Consider the following 24,980-nt stretch of genomic DNA (forward strand, 5'->3'; position numbering starts at 1 on the left):
AGCTAGAGCGTCTTCTGTGTGGAAACATGCGTGAATGGGCGTACCTTCGTTGAAGGTTGTGCGTCAGGGCTGGTAACTCGGCATGTAAAAATCAACTACCAATCATTAGCGGACTGGAGTTCCGCTGTGGTGACCCCTAACCGGGAAAAGCCGAAAGACACAACAACAACAAGAACACAACTGCAACATATCAAATTAAGTAAAAGGAACATAAGTCCTTATCATCTGATGGTAGTCCTGTCTCAGTTCTGAAATGCAGTTAACAGCTAGAAAGCATTATTAACCAAAGGCTCTCTTCAGTTCAGTCCTACTTACATTACTTGACTCACATGCTTTTTTATTATAAACCTGCTTCCACACATACCCACTGGTTCTTCACTGCTAAATTTCATAGCAGCAAAGTCCTCTCCTGTCTGAAACTCATTGTCTAACAACTGGTTTGAAGTTTACATTTCAGCTTTTTTAATTATGCACAGATTAGTTTCCTCTGTAAGCAGTGTTCCTTCTTCTGTCATCTTCACATGATCTATATACAGCTACTCTGCACTTACTTTAAGCACAGGCCATTATTTATTTACTTTTTAGTTGTCCTTAGTAGGGGCACTCTGGAGTTTTACTGTGTGAATACAGCCTTTACCCTACTCACTATCACCTCTTCATATTTATGTATGTCTCAGCTTTATATATTTTATATAACTTATTTATAAACAACAGCACAGTATTTACTAGCACAGGCAAATCAGAATATGAAATGCTGACTTTTTTGTTTTTATTTGGTGGCTTTGCCCTCTCTTATCTCCCACTACTGTGGAACATTGCCTGTACCTCCTCCTAATATATACACAACTTTTATTTACTTATTATTTATTTAACACTTGTTTACCAGGAAAGTTTGACTTGAAATGAAGGCATTTTCAGCAGAGGTCCAGGGAGAAATGCTCCAGACGCATGTCTTTGTAATGTGGGAGGAAACTGGAGTACCCAGAGAAAATCCACATGAACACAGGGAGAACATGCAGACTCTGCACAGAAGGCACTCCAGCCGAGAATTGAACGGGAGAACCTCTTGCTGTGAGGTGACAACACTACTACTGTGCCGTCCAACTTCTCATGAAAAAAAAGTTGCACTGCAGCCAGCATTTATTTATTGACTTTACTTATGTAGACAATGTACTAGGTTCTCTACCTGACCTTGTAATTTACTCACTAAATCTTGTATATTGCACAAAATGTAGCCAATATTTTTGCCTACTCTATTTAGATATTAAATTAATTCTGTATATTATCTATTTATTTAATTTGAAAAATAAGCAAGCAAAAAAAAAAAAGAAAAACAGTAAAGCTACCAGATTGTACATCATTTTTTCAATCACAACTTGTGCGATTTACAGTTGGGCGAAAGTGCCATTTTGCACTACATAAACACGAATGCCAGAATGTCGAACCTTGTAAGGTTCGACAATGTGGTGCAGATCGCACTATAGTGGGGATTGGGAAATGTACCCTTTCCCTCACTGTAGTGCGATCTCGGAGTTTGTATATATAAATAGGGTTGTGGGGGGGGGCTGCAAAAATGTTCTTTACTGTGCAATGGATGGTATTGCTGTTACTGGAAGTGTGGTGACTGTTCGAAAATGTTGAAATCGACAATTGCAGTCACTACACTTCAAGGTTTTTTCTATATTTTAAATTTTGCGGTTTTGGTTCAACATTACTGCGATTCGTCGTTGTTCATTATGGTAATATGATAGTAAACCAAGCTACCATGTAGGTTAGTCAGTGACATAAGTGTAGTATTACTGCTGGATTAGGTACTTGCCTTTAACATGTCAGTGATATTCTAATGCATTGGTACAATCTGCATTATAAAGTTATTAAATGTGTAGCTACTCAATGCAGTGAAATATGGTCAAAAAACCTGAGGAGGAATGAAAACCTGATAATTCTTTGGGAGCAGTTTTAGCCAAATTATATTATGATGTTTATCTTAGCTTAAAGCAAACCATTTATAGAAGCAACAGAATAAGCAATTATTTTATTGTTTTGGAGACTACATAAACATGTGTTTAAACAAATAATACTCATTAAAATGGGCATTTGCAGATGTAGGGAATTACTGATAACTTTTAAAATTACAGTGGGTTTTTTTTTGCCTTTATGCATGTACTCAACAGTATCTATCTATAAGACACAAAACAGCAGTTCAATAATTTTCATTTAATGAAAATTACAATGTTCTGAAAAACAGTATTACATACAAAACAAAAGCTCAGATTAAATTGTATAAACTAAACAACTAGAGGACAATCATCACACAGTACATAACATTAAAATGCATTCACCGTGAAGGACCTACTGCAACACAATCTGATAACGGGTTCACATGGCAGAAAGTCTTGCCTTAGATTATTGACAAAGTAAAATATCAGAGATATTTGCTGTTAGCTTCAGTGGCAGTGCACATTGCACCATAAACTAAAGTACCCTTACACACCACTCAGACATACCTGAGTCCCAGTAGAAGCAGGGCTGGACACATCTCCATCAGAGCGTTCTTCTATACACTTGGCGTCCATATCACCACAGCCGCGAGGCTCAACCTTCAGCTTTATTTTAGAATAAGAAAGAAATACACATGATTGCTGTTTCAAGCTGTAATGTGACCAATACTTTGTTATCTGCTGCGTGGGTACATAGAGAGCCATGCTTGCAAAACAGCGTGGAGTTAAGAACTTACCTGCAAAGTAGAGTCCAGGGGTTGCAAATGTAAAAACTGACACATTAAGGTGGGATGTTTACTGACTTATAGTCCTCTAAACAGGCATGCATTCCTTCAACCGATGGGAAGATGGCAGTCTTCCACAGAGCATTTTACTGCTTGCTGCTGCTTCCCCCACCCTCCTGCATAGGAATGTTCCCTCTTAGTAGTGGAACCACCCAGAAAGATCACTGATGCACTTTTCTTAAATACAGCTGTATCTTACACATTTTTTTTATACCTCCTTATTTCATTATTGGAGAAAAAGTGTCATACAAACAGGACTAGAGTCATTGTTACTTAGAACAGAAAAACTACAGGTGTTCATTTACTACTGCCTGTCCCATTTTATGTTTTTGCTATGGCTAATGCTTTCAAGCTATTGGCTGATCCATGTATCAGTGGTCTACAATGGACAGAAAGCTCCACATGGTCAACTTAAAATGCTTTAGGAATAATCCGTTTCCACTGATCCTCTTTTCTACACTAAATCTACTGAAAATTTAAACAGCACCTTGCAGAAGAGCAGATGACAGGCACTGACACCATAAAATACACCTCTACAGCACCCAACATACTTCTAAATGTAAACTTCTCTGGTGAGCATAAAAATGACTCTGAAAACATTACAAAGGGGTGGAAAAATTGCTGATTTCCAAGCCAGACTTGTCCAGCTGTACTTGGGTGGTGGTGAGTACTTGGCTTTGTCCACCTGAAAGTTGCTGATTAGTTAGCCAAACTTTGCCCAGCTGTACCTAGATGCTGAGTACTTGGATGGGCCCACTTGACTATCAAGCCATAACAGGGAATGTAAAAGGGTGGGATACAGGACAGTCTGTTTCCAATTCTAGCCAGAAATCTTTTAGTAGACTTTCAGAGCTCAGAGTAGGATGAAGGATGATACCATGGTGTGGAGGAGAGTGTCAAGAAGCATTACGCAAACCATAATCACGCAAACTGAAATCACTGACTGCATGATCAGTGTACTGCAGTAATGTCACAACACCAGTAAATAGTTCCTGTGCTTCCTCATTCACAATCGCCAATGATAAACCTGGAGAAACTGCAGTGTAACACTTCACAAAGCTCTTTATAGCTTAAGGTGAAGCAAAGTTTGAAAAATGAAATGAAATGAAATATTTCACCAGAATAAATATAACACAGTAATGTGGTACATTTCAAAAAAGCAGAAGAAACAATTTGAGATTGGAAGAAGAGACAATGAGGGGTAAGATCAACAAATGTTTACTTTTGGGCTTTTGGGAAAGAGTAGCGTATAAATGGATTTGACTCGCACATGAGGCAGGATTTGGCAGCTCGGTGAGGTGAAGACTTTTAAACTAGTTTAACAGAACTCTACAAATACAATGCTAAAGCAAAGTGAGATGTTACGTACGGTCTCTAATCTCACTTTTTGTGCATTATGTAGATAAAAGCAGGCAGTCCTAAATGATCCTAGTAATCACTGTTACCAGTCACTGCATTCATAACTATTCCTATCACAGAAAATACTGAAACTGAAGAACAACACTTGCAGCTCATTAACTGAGAGTTGCATGTTAAGCAACATAAGTAGCTGTACTGAACATGCTGAGCTATCGTGAATGGAAAAATCAGACATATGCTGTGTGACTGACTTGTACAGTACCACTATGGAGGGGAAAAAAACAGAACCTCTAAACAGGCCAAACAAGCAGAGAACAAATTGGAAACATTTTTGAATCATTAAAAGCTCCCTGCTTTGGGAGTGAGCTAAATAATCATTCAGCTGGCAATACAAAACTTTAAAACTGGACCTTGTTTCTTGTAATCCACATAAGAAGAATTGTGACACTTTAGCTGCCAACAATTACATGTTTGTAACCAAAATGCTAAAGGTTGTGAAGATGCTGACCATGTTTTCTTCTTCTTATACATGTAGGTTTCAGTAGTTGCAAAATTTGTTACAAAAAAATCTGTTCACTTCAGTTAAACTCCTTTTCTCTACTTCCTAATTTAAAAAATATTAAGTCAATTTGTTCTTTCCTTTTTTACACAGAATATTGACCATAACATGTGAACTTTCATTGCAGTGCAGCAAATAATGGTTTTATGACAGGACAGAGAAGGAAGTCCTTTTCAGAAAAACTGAGATCAATATGCAAATTATCGTTTTCTGTCCTTATTGAAACATTGCATTTGACAACATCAGAAGAATATGTCTTTGCTCAAACTAGCCAAAAGTAAGAGAGAGGAGTAACTTCTATAAAATGATGGACCGCATCACAAGAATCCTCTAAACTCATTGTTCAAGGTGTCACATGCCTGTGGTACACTGTGCAATATGTCAAAGGTGAGAAGTGGTACTTACTACAAAAACAGTACAATGTCTGGCTTTGTGTGACTTTATCTGCCTCTCAGACTGCAGTACAAAGTGAAAGGAGGGGCTAGATGCAGTCAGATGAGTGTTTAGCACTGTGCCATCATATCCGGCCTTAGGCATAGGCCAACTAGGCGGCCGCCTAGGGTGCCGCTCTAGCAGGGGCACTTTTTTAGTGTTTATTTGGTGTAGGTAGACTAGGATGGGGGCACAGGGTGGTGTGCGCTGTGGAGCCCTTTTGCCTAAGGCACCAGTTGACCTAAGGCCGCTCCTGTATGCCATGAGCTAATGTTGACATATATGAGTTTGTTTTACCTTATACCATGCTGTTCTTCAAAGGTGAATATTACTGGCAAAAGATGGGTACTGCTGTGGGTACACTGACGGCCTTCAATGGCACCACGTCTATCTATTTAGCCTTCAGGAAAAAAGTAAGGCTTAAATGGTGTATCAAATATTTTAAAAGATAATGTGATGATTTGGAAGTTATTCAATCAGGTACTGGCAGTCTTAAAATGGATTTCTGGATACTGTAGTAAAATTATATGATCCTTTGAAGAATGAGTACAAGGTAGGAATATATTTTGCAAGTTTTCTACATGTGTTTGTGTGTGGTAATGGTAAAATCTGAAGTATGTTATACATGACAAAATTGCATTTAATAATTTTTTAAGTTGTAAGAGCTCTTACCCTATTAGAAATGCCACCAATGTTTCAGACAGGGAGACATCTTTAAATGAGTTAAAGAAATCATTTAAAATTATTTGGTACCCAAACCAAATTTCTGGACACACTCCATACTAATATACTGTGTGAGCTTAAAGAGGGGAGAGAAACTGATACCTAGGTTAAATGAAATTGACATGAGGAGTCCAAAGGTTATGGCTTGGGGATGCTGACAGACATTACCCCAACCAGTGTAATCAGTTCATGTCATGCTTCTTTTTGCCAAGCAGTGTTGTAGAGAACATTAGCCAGAACTTAGATTATGTTATCATGCAGTAAACTGGCTAGGTGATCCAAGGCTTACTTAGATGTGGGGCAGTAATTAAAAAAAAAGATAAATCTCATTTTGCAAAGATGCCATCAAGTGCAAGAACCACCACAAGTATTCTAATGCCAAGATTGTTTTAAACATCCTGAAAATGAGGAGTGTAGATTTCTTTCATGGTGATAGTATTTACATAGCTTCTATGACCATCAGTCATCTGGAGTTTTATAATGGTATATCAGAGGAAACATTACAGAACAGAGTGCTAGAACATCTGCATGATACTAACGAATAGGAACAGAAAAGATGCCTTAGCGAGGCATTATACTTACACCACACTTATGCTTCAGATTTGTAAAAGTTGTTAACTCTTTTAGGCTTGGTAGTAATATCATTGACATATTACTAAAACAGGCAGAAGATAAAATGACAGGTTCAACTGGATGCAACCAGAGGATTGTAGCTTAATAAATCGGTATGTTAAGATTACTTTTAAGGAGCAAAGGTGCTGCAAAAATTAAATATGGCTATGTTGAACTTTTCAGCTTACTAGTTACTGTATTTATTGAGCAACTTCTGTGTATTTGTATTTGTCCTGAATGGTATACTTGAGGAAAGACTTGTATAAAAACTCAGTGTTTTATTAGTCATTCATTGTTTTAATACATCTTTTCCAATTACTGGTATTTCAGGTTTTTCTGTTTTGTTATTGCTATATTATTTTCTTACTACAGGATAGGACCTGTAGAGTTAAATGACAGATGGGTCAAAATCCTGTTCAGAGAAAGTTGGACATACTGTTTGAAAGGTTCCATTATAAGCACTCAAGTCCTGAGAGTTCAAAGACCACTGTTGCCAAGTCAGGGACTTCAGCACCTTGTAGCTCTTACAGACTGCTGCTCTCACTTAAACTTGAATGTGAGTTCAAATAAGCAGCTGGTCGACCTTAACTGAGCGCATCATTATAGTCTGAGCAAGGTAAGTGCAGCGGCTGTGGGAGAGAGTCAGAAGGGTGGAAGTGTAGATCTGGGCAGCGATCAGGAAGGGACTTTTAGGATTTGGGTGCATGAGGAAGTTTCAGGATTACAGAGTGAGAAGGGAGGTTTAAATTTATGGAGTGGCAAGGCAGTTTTAGGTTTAGCGATGAGTAATTTGGACTTTTAGGTTTAGGTGGCTATTGGGGACTTTAGGGTTAAGGAGAGAAGTGGGGTTTTAGGGTTAGTGAGTGAGAGTTCGAGTTAGGAACTGGGTATGATTTTTAGGTGTAAAGTTACGGCTCAGATAGGGCTCTATGCATTTTCATGGGGTTGGGTTTTGGAAGGACTAAGTAGTAAAACAAGGGAGATACAGCATTTGCTTTTTTGAACAAGTGGTAGTGAGCTTGTGTGCAATGAGCTACTAGCACGAGCCCTTTTATTAGCCCTTTTGAATTATCATTATAGTTATTGATAAAAAACAACCTAGCTATACAGTACATGACAAAACATTTCTTGACAAGAACCATGAATCAGTAGTTCATTTAACTAAAGGTGACCATGACAGTATATATTTCTTAAAACAGAAAGTAAGAGTTTGTATTTCATTGAACAGTACTGCACCTGTTAAAACTGTAAATAGTGAGTTAATTTGAGGGAAATCTTATTAAAATGCAAAACTGGGCAGAAGACTTCACTAAAAGGCCCAAAGAAGAAGTTGTTTTTCTACTATTTAAAACAAAGTAGGTATAGTCAGGCAGTAAAATTTAAGTAAAAAATGAAAAGCAGACTATACATATGGAAGAAGTAGACGAAACAAGTAGGTGCAGAAATGCAGCTGGCTGTGTTAAAGATAAACAAAAAACAAAAACAAATCCTATGAAATTTGAGAAGTCTGTCAGAAAAACCTGGGAAGATAGAAAGTAGTGTTGGCAGTAAATGTTTGAAGACAGGTGGCATAGTCATAAATAAGTCAACATATTTTAGTTAACTTATAGCACTGAAATGGGTGAAGACAGTATAAAGAATTAGAGCAGTGGACAGATAACAAATGGTTTACCAAACTGTGAAAATGACTTGAGTAAATTTTGCAGCTCGTCAGTTTGATACTTTTTTGGGGCTCCAGGACTTGCTGACTGTTCAGGTTACTGCTACAATACTGTCCATCCTTTCCCTACCAGGTGAGACCTGATTACAATGTGGCTGTCATCCATGCAGCCAACAATGGATTTTGTAAAATGCTCTAATGTCCCCTCATGACTGACACATAAGCAATCAGAAGGAGGGGTATGTGATAGGTGCAACACTGGGCTATTGACATCTGCCATGAATGATGCATTCCCTCAGGCAGCCCCACCATCAAATATCCGTAGCTTCCCTACTGATCACTGAGTACAAAATGGAGAAAGTTTTAGGCGGTCAAGTTCATCTCATTGAAGTTCAACCCCCTATATCCTGACTTCCATAAGAAGTTACTGTGTGGCAGCACAGATTTCTTTTCTTTTCTTTTTTTTTTGGACATTTCTCCCTTTTTTGTGTTTGTGTGACTGTGCAGTTAAGATATGTAATTTCAGAGGACGTAGGAAGTTTGCCTCTGACGTGGGTATGCGGGGGCAGCTTGTACCCTTGCAAAAAATGGTTTGCTTGCCAGGCCTGATGCACAACCTTCAACGAAGGTATGCCCATTCACGCATGTCTCCACACAGAACGCTCTAGCTGAGAATCGAACCGGACAGCGTCTTACTGTGAGGCGACAACGCTACCGCAGCACCACCACCGCAGCGGGATAAGACTTTTTAATGATCCTGTGAAAACGGATAAAGTTTAACTCCAGAAAATGTAAAACTACTACAGTCTGTAAATATTATGCTTTGTAAAATTAGCACTGACTGGAGGGGTAAAGTGCACTAGTACTGCAGAAGAAGAAGAAAAAGCATTAGTCTGGGAACTATCTCAAAAGACTAAAGCATGGATACAGATCCTTAAGGAGAAAAACAGCAGCAAAACATAATATTATATTCATAAAGCCAACACCAGAATGGAGAACGGAGATCCTGTTGATACGGGGTGACTGCAATTAGGGAGACAGAGAATAGGCAAGGGGGTGGGGGTGGAATTTACTGGAGAAATCTGGTAAAGGAACCAAGGTATTGAGAGCAAATAAGTAGAAAGAGAAAGGTAACAGAATCGGAAGAAGACAAGAAGTCATGGACTACAGGCTAGAGACTGCCTTCCCAATCAGAAATTGATATCAGAATATGTACGAAAATATAGGGATAGGAGAATCATTAGTGAAAGACCTCCTCTAATAGAGTTTTTAGTTGAATGTAAAACAGAAGCTTTTGTTAAAAAAGAGATAATTAGTAGGGCATATAAAATATTGAACAATAACTACAGGAATTAATCCCAGGAAATTAGAAAGATTGGGAAGAGTGGATTAGATAAGCAATTCACAAGGAAATAATAGGAGGATGTGTGTACGACTCCCAAGTACGCAACAGTCTAGAAGATTTAGGACTTTTGTTTGGAAGTGTTTGCATAAGTATGTTTATTCTCCAAGCAGGCTCCAAAGAATTTTTCCTCAGGTAAATGTCAGAGGTATGATGGGGGAGAAAGAGGTAACTGGGAACACACGTTTTGTGAGTGTAGTGAGTTAGTAGACTTCAAAAATTCCCTACTGAGCATTCATCGGGCAAATACCTGTTACATATATCCTAACCCAGTTCTGTTGGGCAAATCATCACTCTGCCACCACTTTGCTAAATCCTAGAACTCCATCCCACTAGGACTATAACAAGAACACTGCCTAAAACCATTTAAAACTCAAAGTCTTACCTATTCAGTTGCCAACTCTGTACATGTGATGTTTCTGGACAATCTCCAAACCTTTACTGTCACCATTCTTTTATGTAACTGGCAATAATACAGCATACTTTTCCACATTCTCCAACCAGTTGACTATCATCTACTCCTATCCCCTACTATCTCCATCTCCCTTTTACCTGGACCTCCTCAATAATCCTCCATAATGTGTAACCATGTTTATCTTATAATTAATTCACTGTCTGCTACTCAGTAGATATTTTCAGCGGATTCCACCTGAAAGTAACTAGACTCTTATAAGCTTGATATTGGCTAATATTTTACTGGATTCTTCATTTAAATGTCATGTATTTACTGTCATATCACTACAGTTCTATGTATGTTCATTTAGTATTCTATGAATGTACTTTTACTGTTCCATGTATGTACATATATTATTTTTTGATTAGCAGTCATACCATTACTAGTCTATGTATGTATGTACATTTATTATGTAAATCTTGTATAACTGCCTTATACTCTTTCTGTAAAATGGAGCATTTCTCCCCAAGCCCCCACTCAAAATGGGACTTGTGCCCAGTCAGATTTTCTTAGTAAACAAACGCAATAAACAAATAATATTGGGTGAGCAAATGGGTGTAACTAAGGAAATGATTTTGTTTAGCTGGGATACAAGATCTGAATTCCCTAGACACAGTAAGGCCTTGCTCATACATTCATAGCTGTGTACTAGGCTAGCGGCACTGGAGCCTATATAAGCCTAGCCCAAGAAGATTCCCTGGCATCATGGCTATCGAAGTTAGTTCCCAGTGTCTCTGTCAAGCAACATCACTGAAATGATCCCAGGGTGAACTTCCTATTGCCCATCCACTCGTCAAGATTTCTCTTAAAGAGGGCCAATGAAATGCTCTGCTTGACGTGAATGGGAAGTTTGTTCCAGGGTATGGGAAGTCTCTGGGTTAGGAAACTGGCCCTCCAGCATGTTCTGTTTATTGTGGTAATAAGGTTTAGGTCCCTGGAGCGTGTGGCACGGAGGGATTGGGATTTCTTTAGGTGTAGCATATCTAGCAGCTCTTGCGTCAGACATGGCTTTGTAGGTCAAGCAGAGATCGCCTCTAAGTAGCTGATAAGAGACAGAGTATAGCTGGAGTTTTTTGAGTCTGTCCATATAGGGCATGTGTCTAAGGCCGAAGATCCTCTTAGCGAGGTATTTTTGTGGCCTTTCCAGTTGTTGTACGTGTCTAGTGAGGTACATACCAAATGGGGCATTGTATTCTATAATAGGTCTAATGAGGGACAAGTAGAGAGGGATTATGACCTCTTTCTTCCTGGATGAGAAACCTTTTGTAATGAGATGTGCCACATAGAAGGACTTTCTGATTACAGTGGCATTGTGGTTATAAAAGGAGAGGTTGCTGTCAACCTGTGTCCCCAGGTCTCTTATCACACCTTCAGTGTTTAGTGGACTACCGCCTATGTAGTAGTTCATGGGCACCAAATTTTTCCCAAACGGAATGACAATGCACTTTTTGGCACTGAGCTTAAGGCCATGGTTCTGGCACCAGTCAATGGTGTCAGTGAGGCCTTTTGGAAGAACGTCTACATCAGTTGGAGAATCAGTAATGGCTTCCAGTTTGCAATCATCTGTGAACTTGGTCAGACAGAGTCCCTTTGTGTTGGCTTGAACTTCAGAGAAGTAGATGCCAAACAGGAGAGGACCTAGGACTGATCCCTGTGGGATACCACTTGTAACTGGTTGGTAGTCAGATTTGGAGTCCGCTACTTTCACAGTGCGGGTTCTGTCAGTGAGCCAGCTTGCTACATTTAATTCTGGTGGTTGCTAAAAAGCAATTACTAGAAAATGTAAATCAGTGTCTAAAACCAACTGTATTTGAAGTACTGAATATTATAACAGATATAAAAGAACTGGAAGTGGGATCTTTAGGAAAGGGTAGGGGCAACTTACATAGAAAAAATGGGAATTGTGGGAACATTACATGCAGAATAATGTTTTGGAGGAGGGGTGAGATTTAAGGGAAGGCAGGAATTGAGCAATTTATGTAATGTTGGAATGACTGCATGTTTTTGTATAACAATAATGTATAATGTTTGTAACAAGAAATATGTTAATATGGTTTGTTTTCTTTTATATAAATATATATTTCCTATGTCTTAAGTGATAATTCAATAAAGGTATTAAAAAAGATTAAAGCAGACAGAAAGGAGGCTCACTAAAATCAAGGTATTTTATCTAGAACAGAAAAAACAAAATTAAATGTTAAACACTTAGTGACTTTATGACGATGTGAGGTAGTGCCAGCTATGCCAGGAGGGGTAGGGCAGTGTATGTGTAACATATACCAGCATAGCTAGCTGGAGTTTTGTAAAGAATTATATGTCATTTGTATATCAAACTGATTTGTGCAGATACTTGTGTTGAAAAATATATTTGTAAAGCTGCTTGTGTTAAAAATGCAACAACAGTGTGTCCTGCTAAACAGAAAAGAAATATACATTTATGTCAGACTGTATTATTTAACTGATTAAATGTATATATTTTTTTAACATTGGATACTGGAAGAGAAGAGGTTAAGCTCAGCACCAGCTAATTTTTAGAAAAATATCTTGAAATTAAATTACCTGGTAGGTCATAAAGATTGTATCTTATAGTTCTAATTTCAGCCAGAGATTAAATGTCTATAAAAACAAGGATTAGGAATCCTTCTGTATTGTCCTTAGCAGTGAACTAATTGCTACCCTGGAAGGGTGGAAGTGTTGAAATGGTTTTATGGCTTCCAGATGCTATAACACATCACAACAACGCTCTGTCTGTGTGTATGGTAACACATATGTGCAAGATTCTGGCTCAGTTTCTAGTAAAGGGGATAGTATGGGAACAAGAAGTCAGATGACCAGATGCATGTGATGCCATTCTGTAATCCAGCACTGACATGGTATTTAAATACCAGATGAGTTCCAAGTCTCAGAGCAGTCTGTTTTTGAAACCTGACAAAAAAGTATCTCTCACTCACTTCATCTTGCCTTGCTTTAGTAAGTAATGACAGAATAGTAATTCTCTAGATCAGTCAAGAAAATATAGTGTGATTAGTTAAGTACTGTTTTTCTCTAGCTGTGCGAATCTATTCATCTGTGTTATTTTAATATTTCATGTGACTGAAAAGTACAGTTGTGTACCTACCATAAATGTAGATATTCGAGTGTATTCACTGTTGCAGTCATTACTCTTGGGTTATCCTACTGGCAGGCTACCTGCAGTCGGCCAGAATTCCAAAGTCTAGGTCCAGCGTTGGTTGCTGTCGCCTCTTCCCTGACGTCAGTGTGCCAGGGGTATAAAAGATGCAGCCGACGCCATTTTCTTCAGTTTTTCTTGCCCCAGATGTCAGGTGCCCCAAATAGGTAGGCTGAAAAATATACCAATAAGAAATGCAAGCATAAAAATAACATTTCCTTCATCTACAAGCAAATACACCAAAAAGGTTGTATAGGATAAAGAAGTGCAGATAAGTCCCAGCAAAGAGAAGGGGGATGGTGGGTGGGTAACCTGGACTGCAACAGTAAATACACGCGAACATCTACATTTATGGTAGGTACACAACTGTACTATGTTCATCGTCTTTCACTGTTGCAGTCATTACTCTTGGGTAGAATCCCAAAGCTGAGGATAGGTGGCTGGGCTAAATAGGATTAGGAGCGGCTATGAGGCCCTGCAGAACTGCAGTGGCGAAGCCTGCTCTGGACTTAGAGCAGAGAGGCAAGTGGTAGTGCTTTGTAAAAGTGTGCACTGAACTCCAAGTTGCAGCCTCTAAGATTTCTTTGGTTGGTACTCCTCTGCGGAAGGCTGCTGAAGTGGCTGCTGCTCTGGTGGAATGAAGCCTAATGCCCTTAGGCACTGATCTGCCATGTTGAAAACAGCAGAAACGGATGCAATGGCCTATCCATTTAGAAATAGTCTGTTTTGAGATAGCCTTTCCTTGTGATCCTGCAGCATATGACACTAAAATTTGCTCAGTCTTTCTGGAAGCTTTAGTTCTGTCCAAGTAGAAGCATAACTGCCTGTGTATGTCCAAAGAATGCAGAATTTTCTCACCCTTGTTCTGTGGATTTGGGTAAAAGGTAGGCAAGTGAGTGGTTTGGTTGAGGGCCACACTGGACACCACCTTAGGCATAAATGTAGAGTTTGTCCTCAGAGAAACCCTGTCTGGATGAGAAATGATGAAAGGTTCCACAGCCATGAGTGCTTATAACTCTGAGACTCACTTTGCAGAGGTTATGGCTAGGAGCAGAGCTGTTTTCCAGGATAAGAATTTTATATCTGCTGTTGATGCTGGCTTGAAAGGAGGCAGTGTGAGTTTTTCCAAAACATAATTGAGGTCCCAGGCCGGAATTGGTGCTCTCCTTGGTGGCCTAATGTTTTTGGCCCCTCTGAGGTACTGCCTTATTAAAGGATGAGAAAACATAGGTGGTTCCGTAATGTAATGTGCAGAAATGGCAGAGGCATGAATCTTAACTGATGAGAAAGAAAGGCCTTTGTTCAGCATCTCAGTAAGGTATTGTAAAATCTGAGGAATATTTGATACAGACATGTCAATGCCTTGTTCCTGGTTCCAAGCACACAATCTCTTCCATTTTTCTGCATAAGATTTTCTGGTACTGAGCCTCCTGGCCTCCAAGATAACATCCATAACAGCTTTTGAAAGAGGAGTGTTCTAAATGGCTACATTATCCGCCATGCTGCCAAATTTAAGGTCCTGAGTTGGCTGTGCAGGATCTGATTGTTTTGTTGGGTCAGCAAGTGGAAAGTTTGAGGCAATATCCATGCTGGACCTTCAGACAAGCTCTTTAGGATTGGGTACCAGTGCTGGCGTGGCCAGTCTGGTGCAATCAGAATCATTTTTGGCTTCTCTTGTCTGACCTATAGGAATACTCTGGGAAGGAGAGGCAGTGGGGGAAAAGCATATACTGTTAGATTGTTCCAGCTGAATGATAGGGCGTCCACTTTCCATGCTTGCTTGTGGTAAATCCTTGTGCAAAATGTCTGCAATTGACAGTTGTGAGGGGAGGCAAATAGATCTATGTCTGGGCATCCCCATTTCCTTATATTCATTCTGAAGACTTGTGGATCCAGTTTCCATTTGTGGGGATCCATGAGGTTTCTGCTTAGTTCGTCTGTCAGAGTATTTGTTTTTCCTGGCAGGAATTTTGCTTGCAGGTGAACTTGAAAAGCCAATGCTGTGTCCCATAAGGTCACTGCTTGTCTGCAGAGGGGGTAGGAATGTGTACCTCCCTGCTTGTTTATGTACCACATGACCGTAGTGTTGTCTGTCTTTATCAGTAACTGTCCTGGATGAAGTAGGTCCCTGAAAACTGTCAGGGCATTTTGAACAGCTAGCATCTATTTGTGATTGATGTGAAGATGCCTCTGGTTTGCAGGCCATGTGCCCTGAATACATTTTCCTGCCATATGGGCCCCCCCAGGCAAAATCTGATGCATTCGTTGTCAGTGTCTGTCTGGCTGTGGGTAAACTGAATGGCAGACCCTTGTTGTGGTGACAGGCTTCTGCCCACCATCGAAACTCCTGTTGTAGGCAGGGAATGAGTGCAATTACCATCTCCAGGCTGTGGCAATGCTGAGTCCAAACACTTTTCAGATACCATTGTAGTTTACTCATATGCAGTCTGGCATATGGAATTAGTAGAATGCAGGATGCCATGAAACCCAAAGCCTGCAGGATTTTCCTTGCAGATAGGTGGGTTTTTGTTGCCAGTTTCTTGAAGTAAGCAGTCAGTTGTTTTTGTTTGTCTGGCGTGAGATAAGCCATCTGGGCAGTTGTATTTAAGCTTGCACCCAGGAATATTATCTCTTGAGAGGGCACTAGTTTTGATTTCTTTTCATTTGCTGTGTACCCTAAGCCAATTAGTAATCTTTTTACAAATACCAGATGCTTTAGAAGAGTGTCTTTGTTCTCTGCTTGAATTAGGCAGTCGTCCAAGTAGGGATATATTTGAATTCCTTTTTGTCTGCAAAATGCAATTACTGGTGCAAGGCATTTTGTAAAGACCCTGGGCGCAGTAGATAAGCCAAAGGGCAGTGCAGAGAATTGGCAATGCATTGAGCCAGCTATGAATCTGAGGTATCTTCTGCAAATGTGTCTGATTGGGACATGCAGATATGCCTCTTTTAGGTCCAAAGTTACGAGCCAAACCCTCTTGGCCAGCTTGGGCAGTAGCTGCTGAAGAGTCAACATCTTGAATTTTGGAACTTCCAGAAACGTATTTAGTATAGACAGGTCCAGAATTGGTCTCCAGGTTTTGTCCTTCCTGGGTACTAGGAAAAGTCTGGAGTAAAATCCTTGCCCCTGCTCTTGTTGTGGTACTTGCTGAATGGCCCTCATGTCCATGAGGGCTGTAATTTGTTTTTGTGCCCCTGCCCATTGATTGTGTGGCAGGTCTGGCATGCCCTTTGACCTTGGTAGAGTGTGAAAATAGAACCTGTAGCATTGGGACACTATGTTCAAGACCCATTTGTCTTGGGTAACGATTTGCCAATTTGATGAAAAAAGTGCTAGTTTTCCCCCTAAGGGGGCTGTCAAAAGAAAACTGTTTGAAACTGGTAGAGGAAAGTCACTGGGACTGTTTCCTGTAAGGCTGTGATTGGTCTTCTCCGCTTTTGGAGGTAGGAGCACCCCATTGTTTAGGCCTGTATGAGCCTTGGGGCTGAGATCTGCCTCTGGGATGCCTGTATCTGCCTTTTTGTGGTCTGTCTGAGACTGGAAAGGACCAATTTTTACAAGGCCAGTTCCTGCTAAACCTGGGTGGCTGTACCTGTAAGAAATCCTTGACTGTCTGCATGAATTTTGCTTTATCCTCCATTTTTTCAACACCTCTTCTGCTTTAGTACCAAACAAAGTATCATGCTGTAATGGTGCATCTAATAATTTTGCTTTAACATGATCAGGCAGATTTTGTTCCTTTAACCAAGCATGCCTTCTAATAACAGAACCTGTAACAGCGGCCCTGCAAGAGGCCTCCAGTGAATCATAACCACATTGCAAAGTATACTTTCCCACTTGTTCAGTTGTATGCAATAAATCCTGCAATTCCTTGTTCTCTGAACATTCAATATTTGTCAACATTTTCTGTTTAAGTAGTGACATTAAATATTGTTGATATTTAAGCATATGAAATTGACAATTTAAAGCCCTTACAGCCAGGGTAGCAGAAGTGTAAACTTTTTCCCCCCATCTGTCTAGAGCCCTAGAATCCCTATCAGAGGGGACAGGGTTTTTTGCAGTGGAAGCTTTAACCCCCTTGGGACCCTGAGATATAGTTTCTGGGTCAGCAGCGGGGTTTTTATATAGGAATTTATGAGAATCTGGGACCCTGTAGTATTTGTCTGGCTTAGCAGGTGCAGGGGGTAAAGAGTCAGGGGACAGTCCAGACTCTGAAAATACATCATCTACAATGTCTAGAACAGGTGGAATAGCAAGGGGTCTATACTGAGGAAGAAGCAGGAAGTCTCTGAGCCTTTTCTCAGATTCAGAATAATCTTGGCTCTCCCAGTGGAAATGCTCCCTCATAGTATGCAGTGTTTCCCCAAAAGAATAGTCCTCAGGAGGAGAGGCTGAAGGAATGGATTCTTCAGCATCAGAATCCTCATAGGGAAGCATGGAGTAATCCTGTTCAGAAGAAGAATCTGATAAGAAGAATCATACTCTGTCTCTTGCCTAGGCCTCTTATCAGGAGGGGGATGGGAGCCCCTGATCAAGGTAATTAGGTCTTCGGCCATTTTGAGCATCTGTTTTTTAGGCATGGAAGTCTGAATAGGAGAATGCTGTACTTGTTTCTTTGTCTTTAGAGCTGCTTTAGTCTTTGTCTTTGAAGCTGAAGATGGCTTAACATATAGTTGTGTAGGTCTGAAGACACACTCAGAAGCCAATGCCTGCTCAGCGGCTCCGGACCCATCTGAGGGATTGATTTCCAAGTGTCCAATACCTTGAGTTTCCAGAGGCCCAGTCGGCTCCACGTGGGAGTCAGTAGTGGCCTGTGGCTCTGAGGTAGCGGGAGCCAGGGGCTGCAAAAGCGCCTCACTGAGAACCGGCGACTGGCCTAGAAGAGGCTTAGTTGTCAGTTTTGGACCTCGGATGCCTATCCTTGTCCTTGTCCTTGCGTTTTTTTCTAAACTCCGGTTGTCGGCTGTTCTTCCGGCATTATATAATTAAATCTTCGGCCAAAGTAATGAAATGCAAAATCGAACCGATGCTTGATAGTGCTTTGGTTAAATCTAGCACAAAACCGACAGCTAGCAACGTTGTGATCAGGGCCTAGGCAAGGAATACAGTAAGAGTGAAAATCCTTATGAGGTATTTGCTTCCCACAAGAAATACAATTGTTAACTTTTTCTGACATCGGTCTGGAGCAAGAAAAAAGTTTCCCCAATGGGGTACTTAGCTTTAATGAAGACTTCGGTTCTGAAATTCAGATTTGAAAATCTCAGGAGTCGGCCGACTGGCACTTGCAAACTGCTTTTGCTTCGGGCACCGCGCGGCAAGAAAGACTGAAGAAAATGGCGTTGGCTGCATCTTTTATACCCCTGGCGCACTGACGTCAGGGAAGAGGTGACAGCAACCGACGCCGGACCTAGACTTTGGAATTCTGGCCAACTGCGGGTAGCCTGCCAGCAGGATAACCCAAGAGTAATGACTGCAACAGTGAAACACGATGAACATCTGGTGTTTATTGTAAATAGATATTCAGCATTTTCAGGTTCTTTTATTATTTATTATTAAAAGTACTTAAACTTTTCATTGTGGCTGGTCTTTTAGAGGCTATTTTAACCTTTGAGAGTACTTTTACTTATTTGGTGACACTGTGGCCACTCCTGAAAGCCACACTGCATTGATCAAATACTGCCATTTGTATTAATTTTACTCAGTATAATTGGGTATGCTTTTAAGAGCCTTGGACTAGCTGGCTTTGGATTGTCTGCAGGCAGTAACTACCTTATAGTCTGGGCAAAGGGTAGCACATTGAGTAAATCTGTGCCAGCCTTTCCCGTGTGTGTGTGTGTGTGTGTGTGTGTGTGTGTGTGTGTGTGTGTGTGTGTCAAGATACTTGGAGCAGGGACACACAGCACTGGTTTCACAGAGAGGGTGATGGAGGACTTGGCCTGGGACACTCGGCTGAGGATTCAACTCTATAGCTGTGGGGAATCTTACTGGGGGCCTGGAAAGACAGAGAGAGAGGGGGAAACCCAGACCCCAAATTGAGTATGTTCCCTGTGTGCTCTTAAGGGAACTTGTGCTATTGTGCTTGGTGCAGAGAGGTGCATCTGGAAATACTGCATATATCTACCTTTGTTCCAAGTGAACATCCCTCACCAGTGTCAGTGGTGAGGACTCAGGCTCCTTGATTACTGGCCCAGAGAAGGGGTGTCACAGACTTCACTGCAGAGGACTGAAGTGTCATGGATATTACTACATAAAGTTTTCAAAACCAAATTTTTGCTTGAATGTTCAGAGTTGTAGACAAATGAAAGTAGTAATGAGGTGTTAAAAGATATAAATATGCATTTAACTGGTTAAGTTAAAAGAAGTGAATAGTGCCTGAGAAAGTATAAAGGAGCTGGAGCAGAATGCCATTACACATTAAGGGATCGGCTTCTGCAAATTTTCAAAGTTTAGCTGGATAAATATAATAGGGATGCAGCACAGTTTTGGAGTATGTGTTCCTTTCCTGTTATTAGTTTGGATGAAAAGTGACACACAAGGTTGAATGACTGACGAGTCTCAGCAGTAATGCCATTATCCATCACTGTGCAACTCTGGAGTGCCTGTCTGCTGCAGTACAGTGTCTTGCTATTAACAATATTTTTGCCTCCCACTTATCGATCCAAGCGCAGTTATGATGCCAAAAAAAATATCTTTGTGTCTGTAGCTTGGTAACCAATCAAATCACCTAAATATGCATAGCTATTGCTTAACTAAGGAATATCATATGATACAGAATTTTTATCATAAGAATATCATCACTCTACAACGCGCACTGACAGAAATGAAATGAGCCCAAATGCCTTATTTACCTAACACATAATATATCCTATTATAAATTATGTCCTAGAAAAAGGGAGAAGGTGAGTGAGTTATTCTGATTATAAACTTAACCTGTAGTGTATAACAGATTATAGGGATTTTGTTTTTATCACTGATGTGACCGAGAAATGACTTTGTAACTCAGGATCAAATAACTTTTTTGACTTCTGTTGTCCACTTTATAATGCACATTATATAGGTTCAGGAAAAAGGTCATGAAATAAACTACATGGTATATTTTTTTCTCCTTTGAATTGCCTACTTCAAGATCTGAAGTACCATGGTTTAGTCTTGAAGTTAACAATTTGTAACCCACTGAATGCTAGATAATACCAGAAAAATAATAAGCCAAGGTTGAAATAGTGGCTGGTTCATCCAAACCCAACACTGTACACTAAGAACCTTCTTAAAATTCACCAAGTCAGCTTGACATGGATAAGTCTACTTGTTTGAGCAACCAACAACCAACAAATTCTACATGGTGCGATCAGTGTATGGCACTGCTTTTTCACTGAAACTCACCTGCAACTTCTTTATGTAACTTCTTTTTCACTCTTTCTTTGACTTACCTGACATTGCTTGATGGAGTGTGGAGCCTGTGGGTAGTGGAGAGCTGTGTTTCGTCCAGGCACCTGCTCATGGAGACTACTGCCAATATGGGGCTGGTGGCTACAGGAAGAACCTTGGATTTTGGAATGATTCATGGAACTTGAAAATCCAAAAGAAGGGCTAAAATTCCAAAGCAAAATATATCAGATGTATGCATTACTAGCATCATCAGCATCATTACTACTACTGTTCATTTTCGTTTTGCTGTTTTCATTGACCATTAGTAACTGAGTAATGTGGCACTTGTGCATTTCTTCCAAGTGCCTGCACACTTTTTGCTGTGCCTATTCACTTATACTGCGGCAGGGAATGATTCCATTTGTGATGCTCATTAAGAAAGTTACATTTAATAAACCACCTGCAGTCTGCTATTTACCATGCTGATATATGTTTGTAAGACGTGGTACTGTTTGGCCGTGGTTGGCTGAGTGGCCAGGCACAGCCTAGGTGCTTCTGCATACATATCAGTTCTACTAATTAATGTAGGTTTATATATCTGTTACCCATAGTGCTTCATAATAAAAAATAACGATTTTAATCAAATTAATCTGGTTAATTTGCTCACTGCCCATTTTTAGCGAAGCCCATTCACTTAAGCCCTACAGCCAAAATGAGCAACTAACTTATAGGGGGCAAGGCTCCCCATACCCACTCTCATGTGGGGAGATTGTAGCCTATGTACTCCCTGTAGCCCCTAACTTATAAATAACTAACTCTGATATTACCAAACCTCAGGGTAAATTAAGCTTGTGTCATTTACTTACCTATTCTGCCTCCAGGCCTTCACCATATTGGCATCATTCAAGTCCTGAGTAAGTACATGGATCCAAAGCTGCACTGGTTCACTGCAAGCTCAGTGTCCAAAACACAGGACACAAAGAACCACACATTGTGCCATTAACTCAAACATATTCACTCTTCAGGACATGATCATGTGCAACTTTCTTTTTTAAAGTAATAATATGTACTGCTGACTTAAGCAGGTCTAAGCAGCCAGAAATGCATAGAATTGCTTCTGTGTGTATGATGCAGTCTAGTAGAATTATGCAACTTCTGATTCAGCTGACAAATAATGCGGCTTTACTGTCTGTCATTTTCACCCATCACTCACATCAGAGCCTCTTTTTGGTCTCAGTTTCTCTTAGGACTAACCCCTCCCATCATTTTCTAACAGATTACTGTTTTTTGTGTCTTTATGCCACATCTAGCTTAATCGATCAACCCAGCTGCAACACTGCATTCCATTTATAAGCTGATAGGTATGTGGCCTTTATCTTAGTTTCAGATTTTTCCTGCCTTTCCATTAATTTATACTCTGACCATGTCCCAAAGCCCATAAAATCCATGGTAGAAAAATGCATATTCAGTCCTAGCCCAGGCTGCAAAAAAAAAACAAGTTTAGCAGTAAACTATTTGCTCTAATCCTAAACCTAATACAGCTTCTAGTGATACAGTAGTGTCCACTTTCCTAAACATTATGATTCAAGAAGGCGACCAAGCAGCCCTTTGGGGTCTCTGTATACTGAGCACAATAATTAAGTATTGCCAAAATAGAATTTTTGTGGTACTGAAATCATATCAGTGACACATACGCCCCATTGTAATAACATTAAATAGAAAGCAACTCCAACCAGTTCAGCATACTGAAAATGCAGGCTTGCATATACCAAATCCAAGATTGTTCTTTCTCATAGTATTTCATTTTCTCCAAGGTATGGTAACATTAAAGTTGGTATGCATAGGTTTGGGAGAGGCAGGGGAGCTTAGACCCTGCAAAAAAAACAACTTTAAAGGGAGAATGTGTTCAACATTCACCAGTTTCTTACATTTCTTACTTTTAGTTTCATAAATCTTGGACTTGTAGTTATGAATCTCAAAATTACAAAAGGGAGCTTGTACAAAGAGAAGGCACATACTACAGACAGTGGCAATCTTAACCCAGCAGGAACATCAGTGGAAAGATATCTTAATGACTATACCTTTAAATTAAGATAGAGTGGGAGAGATAACACAGGAACATCAGTGGGAAGATATCTTAATGATTATACCTTTAAATTAAGATAGAATGGGAGAGATGACACAGCAGCAGAAGGTAGGTGTAGGCATTTAGACAATAGACAAAAGCAAAAAAATAGATACAAAGCTTATCAGAGAAGTAAAAAGGCTGTTACGCTGTGTAACTAGGTAGTATTAGTAAGGAAAGGAATGCTAGTAGCCTAGCAAAAGGATGGAAAGTCTGACCACTGGTAATATCTCAGAAAGATGGGTCATTAACAAGAAGGAGAAGGCCCTGTGCTTAGTTTACTCAAAAATGGTGGCAATGGAAAGGATGAAGTTCGAGTAGCAATCTGTACAGAAAGGCATTGAATATGAAATTAGTTCATGGGTAAGACAGCAGTCACAGTCCAGTGTAAGAGCTCTGGCAGTTAATGTGGGTGGGTCAGCATAGTGTATCAGCCTCCATACATATGAATGAATAGGGATGAGAGACTAGCAGGAAGAGTAAAAGAATGCTGTAGGAGAAAGAAAGAAATACTCAGAGACCGGAAGCAAACTGAGAAATTCCAAGTTCTAGAGAATAGACAGAGCAAGAGCTGATTGAGGTCTTGAACCAAAAGGGAGGGTTTAGTTTAGAGGATCATATTTTTAAAATGTCAAAATTCATATGGTCAAGACCATATGATTGACATTTTAAAAAGTTAAACTGATTGTAGTGAGACTGCAGTACACCATGAATCAGAGACTGTGCCCTTTTCCCCACTGTAGTGCGATCCCGGAGTTGCTCTATATAATTAGCAGGGAATGGGGGACTTACCCCCCCCCCCCCCACAAAAATGCTGTTTGTGTTGTTTTCTTGACTTTTTAATTTCCATATTTTAAAAATTTATTCATTTAAACTAGACCCCTATGTTGGACTGTTATGGAGATGGATTACACTGAGCTAGGATAAAGGGTGAAAGACTGGTTAGGGTAGTGAAGCAAATCAAAGTAGTAATCAACCTACAGAAATGGTCAAGGGTGGACAACTCTAGTTTTAGACAAGAGCCTACAGAAGATCCCAAAAACAAAGACCAGTGAGGCTAGTGATTATGCCATAGAAGAAGAAGGTAGAAAGGGTGTGTGGGAAGGTGAAAAAGGTACACTACAAGGCCACTAATAGAAAGACAACAGAAGTGGTGAGAGCAGTAAAGACATAAGCTGAAAAGGAAGGTAGAAGCAGGAAAGGGCTTTTAGTCAGGTAGGTGAAAGGAATATGAGAGACAGGCATGATTAGGCTGCACATAGAAAGGAGGGATATAATGGAACACTTGGAGAAAAGCAGACATAATGAGTGGATGCTTTTCTTCATTTTTCATGAAGACAAGGGAAGGATGTCATGTTAGAATGCTAGAGGTGAAGTATGGCGGGGAAGTGACAGGACTAGACAAATAGCAGGAGAAGGAAGGAGAAGATAGAGATGGATCTGTCATCCCTTAAAGAAGTGTAAAGCACAAGGTTTAGTAGGGCTGCATCTCATGTTCCTCAGAAATTTGCATATTATACTATCAGACCTGAAATGGAGATCTTCAACAGGTCCTTAATCAATGCAGAAGTACTTGAGAACTGAAAGACAGCAAGTGCAGTGTCATTTATGGGGGTCTGGAGAAATGGAAACTTACTAACCTAACAGCAGAAATAGGGAAAGTCACAAAAATAACCCTGATGGAAAGAAAGGTTGCTTTTCTAGAGAAGTGCAATCTCCAGTCTTCAAGACAGCAACCATTGCAAGCTCATAGCCAGAAGAAACCATCAGTGAAACCTGCTATAGTTTTATGACTGAGGCACAAGAGAGCTTGATAGAGATAAATGGTAGATATGATGTACTTAGACTTCACCAAGGCCTTTGACTTGTTCCCACACAGGTGGCTGCTACGTAAACTGGTGGGGCTGATAGTAAGATCAAGAAAGAAGCACTGGACTGATGCACGGTTGAAAGGTTAGACATAAAAGACTGTGGTGAGAGAAACAGTATCAGGAATAAGCACATCACTTCTGTAGTACTGCAAAGGTCATTCCTGTGTACAGTACTCTTCACTGTGTTTGTTTCAGACAGGTGTGACAGAAGAGAGAGAAGGATCAACCTCTTTAATAAATGATGACTCAAGACAAGTACAGCAGTGTGAATGGGGCAAGAGCCTAAGGAAGGATTTGGAATACTGACCATGTAGTCAAAAAGATGGTAACTGAGATACAGTGCAGACAAGTGCAAAGTAGTGCATCTGAGCCACACTCACATCTGCTGGGAGGTGTGGAACGAATGGGAGAAGTTTGGGGGAAATGATGCAGGGTGGTTGATCATACCTGGACTGAATCACTG

The 24,980-nt window shown here is 40.2% G+C and overlaps 1 protein-coding gene across 1 annotated transcript in view; it reads right to left on the reverse strand.

Moving 5' to 3' along the window:
- GLI1 (GLI family zinc finger 1) overlaps window positions 1–24,980 on the reverse strand; it is a 143,600-nt gene that overhangs the window by 28,965 nt on the left and 89,655 nt on the right. The window contains exons 5-6 of the mRNA XM_044083618.1: window positions 20,584–20,743; window positions 2,508–2,606 (exon numbers count right to left, since the gene is read on the reverse strand). Of these exons, the coding sequence (XP_043939553.1) occupies window positions 2,508–2,606; window positions 20,584–20,743 (259 nt within the window). The remainder of the gene's footprint in view (window positions 1–2,507; window positions 2,607–20,583; window positions 20,744–24,980) is intronic.

This window comes from Protopterus annectens, chromosome 9.part0, assembly GCF_019279795.1.
Source record: "Protopterus annectens isolate FY-2018-M chromosome 9.part0, PAN1.0, whole genome shotgun sequence".
Classification (NCBI taxonomy): domain Eukaryota; kingdom Metazoa; phylum Chordata; order Ceratodontiformes; family Protopteridae; genus Protopterus; species Protopterus annectens.